At 43.5% G+C, this 16,142-nt stretch overlaps 2 protein-coding genes across 2 annotated transcripts; both read left to right on the top strand.

The window, feature by feature from the left end:
- The first annotated feature begins 4,663 nt into the window (after positions 1 to 4,663).
- Positions 4,664 to 8,253, top strand: LOC139383089 (shaker-related potassium channel tsha2). Its single transcript, XM_071127400.1, has 2 exons — positions 4,664 to 7,026; positions 7,602 to 8,253. The coding sequence occupies exon 1, from the start codon at positions 5,532 to 5,534 to the stop codon at positions 6,981 to 6,983; it is 1,452 nt and encodes a 483-aa protein (XP_070983501.1). The 5' UTR covers positions 4,664 to 5,531; the 3' UTR covers positions 6,984 to 7,026; positions 7,602 to 8,253.
- Positions 8,254 to 12,492: 4,239 nt separating this feature from the next.
- LOC139383078 (potassium voltage-gated channel subfamily A member 1-like) lies at positions 12,493 to 15,803 on the top strand. Its single transcript, XM_071127389.1, has 2 exons — positions 12,493 to 12,543; positions 12,975 to 15,803. The coding sequence occupies exon 2, from the start codon at positions 13,231 to 13,233 to the stop codon at positions 14,707 to 14,709; it is 1,479 nt and encodes a 492-aa protein (XP_070983490.1). The 5' UTR covers positions 12,493 to 12,543; positions 12,975 to 13,230; the 3' UTR covers positions 14,710 to 15,803.
- The last annotated feature ends 339 nt before the right edge of the window (positions 15,804 to 16,142 follow it).

Raw genomic sequence — 16,142 nt, 5'->3', positions numbered from 1 at the left:
GCTGAGGACTGAGAACCTAGCACAGGTAACTTGTGGCTTAGCAGGGCAGGAGGATCTATGCCTGGCGGGCTAAGGAGCTGTGGGCTGACTATGTCTGGAGACTGCGAGCCTAGTACAATGAACTTGGGGCCTTGTAAGACTGGGGGCTCTAAACCTGGTGGGATAGGCCTAACAACTTAGGCAGGGGGCAGGGCAGTAGAATGCAGAACTGCAGATGGGGCATCTAACTTATGGCCTAGCAGGGCAGGGGGCTCTAAGCTTGGCAGGCTAGGACGCTTTGTACACAACAAAGAGGGGGTATGCGGTCCATGCAGGGCAGGATACACTAGACCTACTTGAGGGTCAGGACAGACTTGGCATACTGGGAAAACAGGGAACTTTAAACCTGACCCTACCGGGATGAAGGACACTCTGACCCTGTCGGGAGGAAATGGATCTCTGACCCTACAAGGAAGGAAGGGAACTCTGACCTTACTGGGAAAGAGGGGAACTCTAACCGTACCGGGAAGGTTGAGAACTGTAACTCTACCGGGAAGCAAGGGAGTTCTAAACCTGACCCTACCGGGAAAGAAGGCAACTCTAGACCTGACCCTACCGGGAAGGAAGGATACTCTAAACCTGACCCTACCGGGAAGGAAGGGAACTCTACAACTGACCCTACGGGAAGGAAGGAAACTCTAAACCTGACCCCACCGGGAAGGAAGGAGACTCTAAACCTGACCCTACCGGGAAGGAAGGAGACTCTAAGCCTGACCCTACCGGGAAGGAAGGAAACTCTAAACCTGACCCTACCGGGAAGGAAGGAGACTCTACACCGGACCCTACCAGGAAGGAAGGAAACTCTAAACCTGACCCTACCGGGAAGGAAGGAGACTCTTAACCTGACCCTACCGGGAAGGAAGGGAACTCTAAACCTGACCCTACCGGGAAGGAAGGGAACTCTAAACCTGACCCTACCGGGAAGGAAGGAGACTCTAAACCTGACCCTACCGGGAAGGAAGGAAACTCTGAACCTGACCCTACCGGGAAGGAAGGAGACTCTAAACCTGATCCTATCGGGAAGGAAGGCAACTCTAAACCTGACCCTACCGGGAAGGAAGGAGACTCTAAACCTGACCCTACCGGGAAGGAAGGAAACTCTAAACCTGACCCTACCGGGAAGGAGACTCTAAACCTGACCCTACCGGGAAGGAAGGAGACTCTAAACCTGACCCTACCGGGAAGGAAGGAGACCTCCTTGAGGGGCAGGACACTGAACGCCTGGTTTCTTTACACTGAACGCCTGGTTACTTTACACTGAACGCCTGGTTACTTTACACTGAACGCCTGGTAACTTTACACTGAACGCCTGGTAACTTTACACTGAACGTGTGGTTAATTTAGACTGAAAGCCTGGTTACTTTACACTGAACGACTGGTTACTTTACACTAAACGCCTGGTTACTTTACACTGAACGCCTGGTTACTTTACACTGAACACCTGGTTACTTTACACTGAACGTGTGGTTAATTTAGACTGAAAGCCTGGTTACTTTACACTGAACGCCTGGTTACTTTACACTAAACGCCTGGTTACTTTACACTGAACGTGTGGTTAATTTAGACTGAAAGCCTGGTTACTTTACACTAAACGCCTGGTTACTTTACACTAAACGCCTGGTTACTTTACACTGAACGTGTGGTTAATTTAGACTGAAAGCCTGGTTACTTTACACTGAACGCCTGGTTACTTTACACTGAACGTGTGGTTAATTTAGACTGAACGCCTGGTTACTTTACACTGAACGCCTGGTTACTTTACACTGAACGTGTGGTTAATTTAGACTGAACGCCTGGTTACTTTACACTGAACGCCTGGTTACTTTACACTGAACGTGTGGTTAATTTAGACTGAAAGCCTGGTTACTTTACACTGAACGCCTGGTTACTTTACACTGAACGTGTGGTTAATTTAGACTGAAAGCCTGGTTACTTTACACTGAACGCCTGGTTAATTTAGACTGAAAGCCTGGTTACTTTACACTGAACGCCTGGTTAATTTGGACTGAAAGCCTGGTTACTTTACACTGAACGCCTGGTTAATTTAGACTGAAAGCCTGGTTACTTTACACTGAACGCCTGGTTACTTTACACTGAACGCCTGGTTAATTTAGACTGAAAGCCTGGTTACTTTACACTAAACGCCTGGTTACTTTACACTAAACGCCTGGTTACTTTACACTGAACGCCTGGTTACTTTACACTGAACGTGTGGTTACTTTCCACTGAATGCCTGGTAACTTTACACTGAACGCCTGGTTACTTTACACTGAACGCCTGGTTACTTTAAGCTGAACGCCTGGTTACTTTACACTGAACGCCTGGTTACTTTACACTGAACGCCTGGTTACTTTAAGCTGAACGCCTGGTTACTTTACACTGAACGCCTGGTTACCAGCAGGTCCCACCAGGCTGTGACTGGAGAGGCCTCAACGTCTGGGCTGTACTTGACCTCTGCAGTAGCTGCAGGCTGTGGCCTTTTTTACACTTACACTTCTTCTCTGCCTTAGTCCTGCTTGCAACCAAAGTATTTTGTTATCAGAACAACTTAGTCCTTTTTTAACAGACTAAGGAAAATGTATCTATTTGACAAGCATTCTGTACAATATAAATAACTTGTTAACCACAGCAAATCTAGTGTGGCAATTTACCCGACACTATGAATGGAAACTAATGTTGGTGTAGCCTACTGTTATTATTTCATTAGTTTCCTATTTATGTTATCGAACATTGTCTGGTATGATAATTTCTTATCAAGATCGGGGTAAAATATCCCTTGATTGTCCATTTTGTAATGTGACCTTAAATCAAGTCAACGGGAGATTGAGTTATTGTGCCAGAAGAGCGTGCACTGGAATCGAACCCATGACGACTTGGTATGTCTATATGTGTACAAGGAAGGCAGAGGCCCTAACAGCTCTGAATATATTCAGACTTGTGCACTGTGTACATGTGAGCCCTGTGGAACCTGGCATCGACCTCTATGTTGCCTTACATTCTTGGTGTGAATGACTTGAGGATATCCTGTTGACATGAGGGTCTCCTGCACCCATGTGTGTGTGTGTGTGTGTGTGCCCCACAGCAAACTGAATCATATTTTCAGCACACCTATAGTAAACCATGTCCACTACATTACAGTTACTGAGTTTATTTACTGATTCACATATGCCATATTTACTCTGTGAAAGAAGTGAGTCTTTCAGAGGCAAATGAGGTGACTGGTCATCACTTAGGGCTATTTTTCATCTTCATCACCAATGGGGAAAAGATGACAAGTGAAAAATGATGGAGAAATTCTACAACAGAATTCCTAACAGTAATGATGAAAGTGGCATTCTTAGAACCTTTTTTAAATTCGAACCCATTTATCAGCCTGCAGTAAAGCCATTACTCTGACTGTTTGTTTACTGTTTGTTTCCGTGGAGACAGAAGCCCCTGACGACTTGGCTTGACCTAGACGGTCGTTGGGTAACAGATTATCACAGGCGGCACAACGTCCTTACACTGACATTTAACTCTGACATCCAACCCTGGGTCTGTATAGATAGAGGGGGCAGTTAAGCTGTGTCCACTATGTTCATGTTCATGATCACCACAAAAGTGAACTTCATTGGCCATCAATTAGAAAGCTGTGATAGCATGGGTTGGGTACATAGGCTACTGCATCAAAAACTGGTTCCCTTCTGGAGTGTAGATGCATAGCCTATCTTGGGGTTTGGTGCTTCAGTTTTGACACAGACATTAATCAACTGTGTTCCTAGGAAAGATTGTTGATCTTGTTTCGGATTATTTCTCACAGTCTTCAAAGTAGATCATGTGTGAAGCATATGAAACCGGAGCTCCAAGTTGGTGGGCAAGGTTGTGTAAGAGAGAGATTCATTTACAGAGTGGGCCTACCCTACAATCATTTTTTAGGAACATGGCACAAACAAAAGAGAAAAGAAAACTCTCCCTTAGAGGGTTGTAGCCAGTCTTAATTGTACAGGTATGTAATGCTACTTACCACATGTTACTTACAGCACATATTAAACTGCAACATGGTGGACTTTAGTGCACAACTGCTTTCGACTTAGGCCTACATCCAATCTCAGGGGATAATAAAATCTAAATTTGGGGAGCTAAACTCTTGACTAGTTCTTCTCCTCTTACAGGCCTCGTCTATTCAATTCAGAACCAGTGGTTCTTATTTGAACGACATGGGCACCGAAAGCAGTACGGAAAGTGTCATTCAACCTTTCTCACTCTCTCTCTCACCTCTCTTACAAACCACTGCCGAGCAGTTGCAGGCCTACTGTTACGGAGGCAACAGGACCTGAGGGGAGGTTACATTATAATTGGGGTGAGTGTACACGTAGCTGTTTTTTTACACCCCAGTCTCTCTGGGACCCCGAATGCTAGGTCACATTTCTGCGAGAGGCGCCCTGTTCCAAGTTGTAAAATGGAACCCTTTAAGTGCTGAGAATAGGGGGGGGGGGGGGGGGGGGGGGGGGTATTTTGGCTGAGGTTTCCTGAAGACGTTATCCACTGTGGGTGCTCAGGTGTCAGTCAAGCTAGCAGTTTCCACTGGTCCGGTCCAGGAGGGCCCCTGGTTGGATATGTGAAGCTGGTGCTTTACACTCTGCTTTCTGCTTTAGTTTAGAGATCCTAGTAATCTGCTTTAGTTTAGAGCTCCTAGTAATCTGCTTTAGTTTAGAGCTCCTAGTAATCTGCTTTAGTTTAGAGCTCCTAGTAATCTGCTTTAGTTTAGAGATCCTAGTAATCTGCTTTAGTTTAGAGCTCCTAGCAATCTGCTTTAGTTTAGAGCTCCTAGTAATCTGCTTTAGTTTAGAGCTCCTAGTAATCTGCTTTAGTTTAGAGATCCTAGTAATCTGCTTTAGTTTAGAGATCCTAGTAATCTGCTTTAGAACCCTTGTGGTTATTTCAGATTGGTAACAAACATTCAAAATGCAACAGGAAAAAAAAACATTGTAAAATCTACAGAGTTATGATTTGTGTAGGCAGGGGCTACAGTTTATAAGGTTAACTAAAGGACACTTGGACAGTCCTTTAAAAAAAAATTATGGCTGTGATTTGTTTCTCTGAAATATGATACTAGAGAACTGGTCAACACTGCAAGTCCTGAGTTCAGGAAACTTTAAGAAGTGTAATAGGTGTTTACTAGTTGAGTTAGATTTAACAACATGTCACAGTGAGTGAGCAGTGAGTGAGCAGGGGACAGTGCAGCAAGTGTCATCACGTCAGTCAACCTGGGGAGGGCATCTGGTAGTTTAAAATGGTGTGAATATGATCAGCATCAGTGTAGACAGCCAACGGTAGCAAGTAGACTGCCTGGATTACATTTCAGTACCTTCTGCAACTAAAAAAAGTGTATGCATTTAAATGGAGGAAACCATCAAGAAGCAAACTTTTCCTGGGCAGTAAAAAACTACCGAGAAAGTGATAGTTGGGGCCGTGGAGGTGAGTGAAGCCCTTACCCTTGAGAAGGGTAAAAGATGACTGTTGTGTCCTGTGAGATCCAGGACGAGACTGTGGTCGTTTCTCCCCTCTACCAAGATGATTGCGACGAGGAGCGGGGCGATCAGGAGTGCAACGAGAGGGTCGTCATCAACATCTCGGGACTGCGCTTCGAAACTCAACTGAGGACCCTCTCGCGCTTTCCCACCACGCTCTTGGGAGACCCACGTAAAAGGATGCGCTTTTTCGATCCGTTGAGAAATGAGTACTTTTTTGACAGGAATAGACCCAGCTTTGATGCCATCCTCTATTATTACCAGTCTGGAGGAAAGCTTAGGAGACCTGTCAACGTTACCATGGACATTTTCATGGAAGAAATGACATTTTATGAAATCGAAGAGGAAGCAATTGATATGTTTAAAGAAGATGAAGGTATGATCATAGAGGTGGAACGTGCGATGCCTGACAACGAGTTTCAGCGCCAGTTGTGGCTGTTGTTTGAGTACCCGGAGAGCTCAGGGCCTGCCCGGATGATCGCTGTCGTTTCAGTCAGTGTGATTGTAATATCCATTGTGATCTTCTGTCTAGAGACTTTACCACAGTTCAGGGAAGATACCAGCGCAAACCTACCATTAAGTAATCACCATACCACGAATGGGACTACTCTCCATAAAAAACCCAATCTATTCACAGATCCGTTTTTTATGGTGGAGACACTTTGCATCGTGTGGTTTTCCTTTGAGTTTCTCGTGAGGTTTTTATCTTGCCCGAGCAAACCGGCATTTTTCAAAAACGCAATGAACTCCATCGATATCTTAGCGATAGCACCTTATTTCATCACCCTTGGCCTTGAACTAGCAGAGCAACAGGAAGCAGGAAGCGAGCAGGCCATGTCGTTAGCCATTCTCAGAGTCATCCGTTTGGTTCGAGTGTTCAGGATTTTTAAACTTTCCAGGCACTCCAAGGGTCTCCAAATCCTGGGTCAGACACTCCACGCCAGCATCAGCGAACTCGGGCTTTTGATATTCTTTCTTCTCATAGGGGTTATTCTGTTCTCCAGCGCAGTTTACTTTGCAGAGGCAGACGACCCTGAATCGGGATTCTCAAGTATCCCCGCCGCGTTCTGGTGGGCGGTGGTGTCCATGACTACGGTTGGATATGGAGACATGTGCCCGGTTACTATTGGTGGCAAAATAGTGGGATCTATGTGTGCCATCGCAGGAGTGTTGACCATAGCCCTACCTGTCCCTGTTATCGTGTCCAATTTTAACTACTTTTATCACAGAGAGCGTAATGACGAGGAAACCGCTGTGTATACCCACGTGACTTGTGGTCAACAGAACGCTTCATTCGGAGAATTCAAATCGACCAGTGACAGCAGACAGTCCCTCACCAAATCAGAGTACACGGAAGAGGATTCTTGCGAGACTATCAGATTAACAAACTTCAACCCGTTTGAACATTACACTGGCAAGCTGACGGATGTATGAAAAACAAGCATCGCCCTAGTTGAGCAGGGAAAAAACCGTCTCCGTGAGTAGCCCCCGAGTACTTTATTACGCGCGCTTTTACGCACGCTGTTAGTTGGCATGTAAATCTTCAAATATCTTGAATTAATTTGTTGGATACCTACAGTAGGCTTATAGCTTCGTTACAGTAATGGCAGGTCAGTGCCAGCTCTAAGTGCATGTTTGAATAATTGCGCGCGTTTTTACTCACGCTATTACTCAGTGTTTGTTGTCATATGATCTTCAAAAAACAGGAATTCATTTGTTTGACACCTTCAGTAGGCCTATAGCTTTACCCCCACAACAATTTTTAGAACTGGGTTTCTTTTGCATAGCCTATAGAATTTCTGAACTCGGGGCGCCACCGTGTGGTTGAAACGCAGTCGTGCAGCAGACGCTTCTAAGGCAAAAAAAATCTAACCGCTATTTCGGTTATCTGAACAGTGTGCAAGAAATTGCTGATAATCAAAAGTGTGTGTGTGTGTATTATTTACTCATGACTATACATACATTGTCACTAACAAGCTTGTTAGGAACATTCTGGATTGAATTGATGGAATATAACCGCATGAAAAAGCATTATCTTCTTTCTACTTGCAGAGTACAAGATCAAAGACCCTTGCCTTTCTGCTACACTTGAAAGAAAATGCAAGCAATTCCATATATATTTGTAACTGGAAAAGTCAAGATAGTGATCAAACGTCACACACTTGTCCCATGAACTACTGGCCAGTAATGTGAGATGACAGGTGCTGCTGCAGCATCCTAGGGAGAGCCCCTTGAACAAACTACCAATCTGAATGTTCAACGACCCTTTCAATGTACTTTGCAATGTATTCGATGAACTGAAATGACTACTGTGTAGATATCCGGTAATGTATGGTTGTAAATATGCCTTTTTTTTAATGCTATCCTTATGTTCTCAGCTCAGAATCTAAATGTGAACATGCCTTGCTCTGTGTGCCTTTGTAGAAAGTTTTGAAGGAACTACTTGTGTAGTCCTTTATTTTATATAACTATTTATTGTACACAAATTCAAATTTAGCTGTAAATGGTCCTTGGGAAGGAATCACTGGTGTTAAAATAACTTGCCCATAGGAATTAGAATTATGTCTGCATGTAAAGAGAAATCAATAGTTCTCTAAAATGTTAATGAAAGGTCTATTTCTATTTTTCTAAGATTGCAAAATTGTATGTGAACTTTTGAACTATATTTTTTAAATAAATAAATCCTCATTATTTTGTTTTAATATTAACTACCGTTCCTCCCAATGGGGGGGGGGGGGGGGGGGGGTCTTCTCATTCTTTGTTGATTTCAAAAAAGCTTTTGACTCAATATGGCATGAGGGTCTTCTATAGAAATTGATGAAAAGTGGTGTTGGGGGAAAAACATACGACATTGTAAAATCCATGTACACAAACAACAAGTCTGCGGTTAAAATTGGCAAAAAACACAAATTTCTTTCCATAGGGCCTAGGGATGATACAGGGATGCAGCTTGAGCCCCAACCTCAACATATATATCAACAAATTGGTAAAGGCACAAGAACAGACTGCAGCACCTGGCCTCACCCTACTAAAATCTGAAGTCAAATGTCCACTGTTTGCTGATGATCTCGTGCTTTTGTCCCCAACCAAAGAGGGCCTATAGCAGCACCTAGATATTCTGCACAGATTCTGTCAGACCTGGGCCCTGACAGTAAAAATTGTGTTCCAAAAAAGGTCCAGTTACCAGGACCACAAATACAAATTCCATCTAGACACCGTTGCCCTAGATCCCACAAAAAAAACATGCATACCTCGGCCTAAACACCAGCGCCACAGGTAATTTCCACAAAGCTGTGAATGATCTGAGAGACAAGGCATGAAAGGCCTTCTATGTCATCAAAAGGAACATAAAATTTGACACACCAATTAGGATGTGGCTAAAAATACTTGAATCAGTTACAGAATCCATTGCCCTTTATGGTTGTGAGGTCTGAGGTCCGCTCACCAACCAAGAATTCACAAAATGGGACAAACACCAAATTGAGACTGCAAAATTATCCCCTGTACACAAAATAATCACTTGACACATTGGAAAGAATTAACAAAAAAACTGAGCAAACTAGAATGCTATTTGGCCCTAAAAAGAGAGTACACAGTGGCAGAATACCTGACCACTGTGACTGTCACAAAATTAAGGAAAGCTTTAACTATGTACAGACTCAGTGAGCATAGCCTTGCTATTGAGAGAGGCCGCCGTAGGCAGACCTGGCTCTCAAGAGAAGACAGGCTAGGTGCACACTGCCCACACAATGAGGTGGAAACTGAGCAGCACTTCCTATCCTCCTGCCAAATGTATGACCATATCAGAGACACATAATTCCCTCAGATTACACAGATCCACAAAGAACTAGAAAATAAACCCAATTTTAATAAACTCCCACATCTATTGGGTGAAATACCACAGTGTGCCATCACAGCAGCAAGATTTGTGACCTGTTGCCACAAGAAAAGGGCAACCAGTGAAGAACAAACACCATTGTAAATACAACCCATATTTATGTTTATTTTTTTCACTTTTGTACTTCAAACATTTGCACATCGTTACAACGCTGTATGTAGACATAATATGACATTTGAAATGTCTCTATTCCTTTCAAACTTTTGTGAGTCTAACGTTTACTGTTAATTTAAATATTGTTTATTTTCACTTTTGTTTATTATCTATTTGACTTACTTTGGCAATGTCAACAAACATATGTACACCGTGCTAATAAGGCCCATTGAATTGAATTGAGAGAGAGAGAGAGAGAGAGAGAGAGAGAGAGAGAGAGAGAGAGAGAGAGAAAGAGAGAGAGAGAGAGACCAAGAGAGAGAGAGAAAGAGAGAAAGAGAGACCGAGAGAGAGAGAGAGAGAGAGAGAGAAAGAGAGAGAGAGAGAGATAAGGAGAGAGAGAGAGAGAGAGAGAGAGAGAGAAAGAGAGAGAGAGAGAGAGATCCAGAGAAAAAGAGAGAGAGAGAGAGAGAGAGAGAGAGAGAGAGAGATCCAGAGAAAAAGAGAGAGAGAGAGAGAGAGAGATCCAGAGAAAAAGAGAGAGAGAGAGAGAGAGAGAGAAAAAGAGAGAGAGAGAGAGAGAGAGAGAGAGAGATCCAGAGAAAAAGAGAGAGAGAGAGAGACAGAGATCCAGAGAAAAGAGAATAGTGTAAAAAACAAACACCTGGCTTCCCTCTGTAACATTACTAATGTACTTGGAGTGTTATGCACAATGGTACCCAGACAGCTGAGCTTTACAGGGAGTGGGCTTGATCCCTCCCAGTTCCATTCTCATATGTCACATACAGTAATGCTGTTGTCAGATGTGTGCTTTGTGCTTCATAACAACCACAAGATAAGCTGTAATACAATGTATTATACATCTGTCTGATCATGTAATACTACGTCAGTGATTAGGTAATGGTAATATCACGGAGAGAGTGTCATGGAGATGTGTTGCGCAGAGAGGGAGGGTTGGGAATACGGTTCATTTCTTATTAATGATATTCGAGCTCACTACAATTGATGTTTTCCTTAATGTCTATCAATGGATTGTCAATGGATCATGTCCATAGCTGCCTTCCCTATTGCTGAGTGCTCGGTTGACTGTAACGTCTTTAAAAATAATATTGTTGATTTGCAATTGTAATTTCGAATGAAATAGGCGGCCTAACTCACAAACCGAATTTTACATTTTAATGCTAGGCCTACAGAACACTATTTGAGTTGTAGCATTAATCCCAGACTCGTTCCTAATGGATATATCGATAAAGCAACACATATGTGATGAAATTACAATGTGTGGTAATAAATATTGAGTTGTGGGATATTGATACAATTAGCTTCATCTGCTGGCTACATTGGCACATGGCCATTGGTGTATTTATGCCTATAGGCCTACTTCTACAGTATGTGCAATTAATCATGCTTTGTAAATTATCATATATTTTTTGTTTATTCGGTTTATTACATCCATAAGATCCAAAATATATTTTTCGAATTTGGTATGTTAATTAGATCAATTTTAAAAAATACACATATCAAAAGGCAACTTCATAAAATCATCGAGGGTGACGCGAAAGAGTTAGTTATTGGCTTATTAATGATAAGACACCTAACATTCACTAATGCAGGCCTTCTAAAAAAAGTTAATTAAATGAACTCACTGCAACTTGAAACAGATATATCTTAAATCAGTAACATGCCTGTTTTCAATTGTCCTATCGATTAGATTGACAGTAACAACAACATAATACTGCGCCATGCACTAGGAAGGGCAGGGGGTAGGTGGTCAGGATAATGGTCGAGCGCGCTCTGTTCGGAGACGCGCTGCTCGAGACCGCTGTCCATGGTGCTGAAACAGGCACTCCTGCTGAAATGGTCTGTACCGCAACCGCTCTTTCCGGTCAGTGGCCACTCACAGAATTGAGCTGAGAGGAGAGTATGAACAACTGCGAAGTTGAGAGAGAAACATGTAAACTGTATGAATTCATTACTGTAGTTTAAGTTAGTTTATCAGTAGCCTATCATTAGGACCATTGTTGATTGGTTGGGAAATAATTATTAAGGTACTAGCTGGCTCATAACCCTTCCTTCAGAAGAGCAGATATTACGCCAATGCTGGCACACACAATGCTCTTGCTTTTGTGGTGTAGAGAGAACTCGTGGCAGCGTGCTTTAGTATAGCCGGTCTGCATTGCGTCGAACCGCGCTCTCCTCCCTCCCTCCTTCTCTCTCCCTCTCCCACGCTCACCCCCGCCCCACCACCCTGAAACTCAAACACACACGCACACATACTCCACTTTCTCTCCACCTCCACTCTCCTTGCATGTGAAATACCTAACAACAATATGCTGAACCATTATTAAGAAATTATTCTCTCTTCACATAATCGATGCCTCCCTCTTTTTAAGCACCTCCAGTCTCCATCCCCTCTCAACAGTGTGCCGGCTCGAGGTAAAACACATCCCAGAATGCCCGTCATCTTGTCTAGGCTACTCGTAACAGGACATTTCTGCTGATGCGGTAATGTCTGAAAATGGTAAGGGTTCGCTTATTGCCCCTTAATGTATCTCCCCCCTGAATGGCAGAATAATACTTTCTCCTGCGGTATAAGCTGTTCAGTCCGAAGTGCCCAACCGCACAAGCGGCTACAGACGTTGCGGTTTACAGTTACTTTTTCTCCGTTTTTTCCATCTTCACGTTTCTCCTCTGACTCCCGCGTGATTTTACATCGAATGTGAAGAAGAGACGACAGGATCAAGATGTAGACAAATAAGACGTTTAAGTTATCCGAGACGAACGGCTCAGACAGTGATGCCTTGAGAGTTTTAGCCTACCAGGGCGATCTGACGCTGCACAGAGGAAAGCTCCAATGTGTCGCGGTGGGGTGCAACGTAAAGTGTTAATGTATTAACACATGACAACAACTCTCCGGATGTCCAGGATGTCCTAGCGTTGAATGACTGTGCTGAGTCGCGGACAAGACGCATTCCGTCAGGATTCCTTCACGATCATCCTGAGGTAAGCCTTGAAACTGGTGCACTCTGTCTGTCTGTCTGTCATTTGAGGTTTAGGGTCAAGAGGAATACTTCCAAGGCTATTGTTATCTATTACTATTAGGCCATTTACAGACTGTTAATTTTGGTGTATTTAACACTTCATTATTTGCGCGAGGCAAGTTTCAAACAGTGTTATGTGACAAAACATGCATATAAAGTGGTGCAATTCTATGACATTTAACCCTGTCAAATACAATATGCATAGTCGATTGCTTTGTCTAGATTATCACCAACAAAACAATATAGTTTTCCCCTTTAAACGCTGATAAATAAACAGTGTAGCCTAGAGGCCAAATAAATAAATAAATGGCAGAAATTGCTGAGCCAGCATACATCTCCACTGCTCCTAAGATCCATTATTTTCTCTTTTTTTTCTCTCTGACTGTGTGACAGAGGCAGCAGCAGCAGATGCAGCGGAGAGCAGCAATGGTTGAGTCAGCCAGAACCGCAGTGGAGCCGCACTGAGGCAAAGCAAGTTATACCCCCCCTGTCTGGGGACTAGCACAAGAAATAGGGGGAGAAGAAGAAGAGAGGAGAAGGAAATTGTATACTGCCAAAACCTGAATGCCGCCTGTTCAATCAGATTAACCGGGAAACCCGGAATTCCACAACTCCTGCTGCAACAGAGCTCCCGAATTCGAGCTACAAGATGACCGTAGTGGCAGGAGATAACATGGACGAGACCGTGGCAGTGCCGGGGCACCCGCAGGACTCGTACCCCCCCGACCACGAAGACCACGACTGCTGCGAGAGGGTGGTCATCAACATAGCGGGGATGCGGTTCGAGACACAACTCAAAACTCTCTCCCAGTTCCCCGAGACATTGCTAGGCAACCCCAAGAAGAGGATGCGCTACTTTGACCACCTGAGAAACGAGTATTTCTTTGATAGAAACCGTCCCAGTTTCGATGCCATCCTCTACTATTACCAGTCTGGCGGTAGGCTGAGAAGGCCCGTCAACGTCCCGTTGGATATGTTCTCGGAAGAGATAAAGTTTTATGAGTTGGGAGTGGATGCCATGGAGAAATTCCGTGAGGATGAGGGCTTCGTTAGGGAGGAAGAACGTCCTTTACCTGAGAAAGAGTTCCAGCGTCAGATCTGGCTGCTTTTTGAGCACCCAGAGAGCTCCGGTCCAGCCAGAGGGATTGCTATAGTATCTGTTATGGTCATTCTGATTTCTATAGTCATCTTTTGTTTAGAGACTTTACCTGACTTGAAAGAAGACCCTAGGGGTCGGTTTAAGACTGTAGGGAACCATACTTTTTACTACAAACCAAACATCCTAACCGATCCCTTCTTCATTATTGAAACTCTTTGCATTATCTGGTTCTCGTTTGAGTTGTTAGTGCGTTTTTTCGCGTGTCCAAGTAAGGCGGTCTTCTCCAAAAACATGATGAACATTATTGATATAGTGGCCATCATTCCTTACTTCATCACACTGGGAACGGAGCTGGCTGAGGACCCCGAAGACCAGGACGAGGGCATGGGGGAGCAGGCAACATCTCTGGCCATCCTCAGGGTGATCCGTTTGGTCAGAGTGTTTAGAATCTTCAAGTTGTCACGACACTCCAAAGGATTGCAGATCCTGGGACAGACCCTCAAGGCCAGTATGCGCGAGCTCGGATTGCTGATCTTCTTCCTCTTCATTGGAGTCATCCTGTTCTCCAGCGCGGTGTATTTCGCAGAGGCAGAGGAGAAAGGGTCGCACTTCGGCAGCATCCCAGAAGCCTTCTGGTGGGCCGTGGTATCTATGACAACTGTGGGCTATGGGGACATGGTGCCTGTCACTATAGGGGGTAAGATAGTGGGCTCCCTTTGCGCCATAGCTGGTGTGTTGACGATTGCGCTCCCAGTGCCTGTCATTGTGTCCAACTTCAACTACTTCTACCACAGGGAGACCGAGGGAGAGGAGCAGGCCCAACTCTTAAACGTTAGTGAACCAAACATTAGTGAAAGCAATTCTAGTCGCCGTAGCTCGTCCACTGTCAGCAAATCAGAGTACATGGAGATTGATGGAGATATAAATAATAGCATCGACAACTTTAGAGAGGCAAACCTCAGAACTGGCAATTGCACTATAGCCAACCAAAACTGTGTAAATAAAAGCAAGCTGCTCACAGATGTGTAGAATTAGACACCACGGGACTTAAATGATGCCGTCACATGTTAACTGCACTAGACCATCAGGTCTGAAAGCTTCATTCGCCTCCTTTAAGCGTTCTAGCATTACAACAACCATGCGCAGCAATTTGAAAGTAATTATTACAGGGGGGAAAGAAAATGAAGCTGTTACTAGAGAATATAACATATAGATAGAGTAAATTAATTATTCTAAAATGATCCTTTAAATAAGTATTGAAAAATGAAAAAGAAACAACTTCTATTTAACAAGCAAATGCGGTCGTCCTTGGAGGAACACTAATCAACAGCACTCACGAGGACATATCTGTCTTTATCAGACGAAGCCAGGCGTCGTAATTAAAATGTAATGCATGGATTACAGATAACATTTCAGCAAGTTGCACAATGCATCAAGGAGAAAATGCATCAGAAATATGCTCTGCTGCCTGCAGAGAGAGAGAGAGAGACGCAAGTCAGCATCTGTAGCAGTCAGACAGTGGTTGGATCGAGCGACGCCTCGCCCGAAGTCAGAGAGGCTACTCCTCTACCCCTCTGTCATCAAAGGATTTACTATCCAGCAAAGCGCCCAGGAAAAAGACTGATCGCTGATCTCCTGGTTTGGATGATGACGAGGAGGATCTAGGATACGGACATCCGCAATGCTGCTATTTTCCAGCAGTAAGATGCTGTAATTATGATATCACTAAGTGATTCAATGGGATTTTAGCCCTTTAAATGCAAGACAGCACAATTATATAACAAAAGAGCTTCACATGAGCATGTTTAGAAACTCTCCATACATGTTGATATTGGCATGCGTGATGATGAGACATAACCTCATAATAATGGAGAAAAAAATATTTTGGATATTTGCATCCCCCTTATGCCTTCATTCGATTCTTCCACCCATTTATGCTTTTGTTTCACTGAGAGTGCAGTACTGGTTTCAAATAGGTTTTTCATTTCAAAATGCTAATCGTTTAGAAGTATCTAGGGAGTGAATGTTAAAAATCGTAAGGGAAACAGTAACTAAACTAAGATCATAGCATGAGAAAAATCAACCTGCATTACGGCCTATCGACTAGATACTGTGTATACTAGTATATCTAATGCATGACGTCAGTATTCAGCTTGTTGCAGTTACAGACACTGAATAGTGTCTCATACTGTCATGGAAACGAAACGTGGGTAATTTTTTTTTAAAAATCCCTGAAACGTTTCTGAAATGTGACAAAATACAGTATATCCAAACCCAACTCCGGGGTTCAGACTTAAAACGTTCTCGATCAAAGAAGCAGAATAAATACCTATTATCAAAAATGCATATTCTCCTAAACACGCAACAAGTATTACAGTATTACTTCAATAGTGCAGTGCATGGACCTTCTTTGAACAAAGAAAAAGTAAACATATTATGAGTCATGTCTTCCATTTCACCAC

This window comes from Oncorhynchus clarkii, chromosome 2 (assembly GCF_045791955.1).
Source record: "Oncorhynchus clarkii lewisi isolate Uvic-CL-2024 chromosome 2, UVic_Ocla_1.0, whole genome shotgun sequence".
Taxonomy (NCBI): domain Eukaryota; kingdom Metazoa; phylum Chordata; class Actinopteri; order Salmoniformes; family Salmonidae; genus Oncorhynchus; species Oncorhynchus clarkii.
The sequence above is the reverse complement of the archived record's forward strand: the minus strand, read 5'-3'. Positions and strand labels throughout refer to the sequence as shown.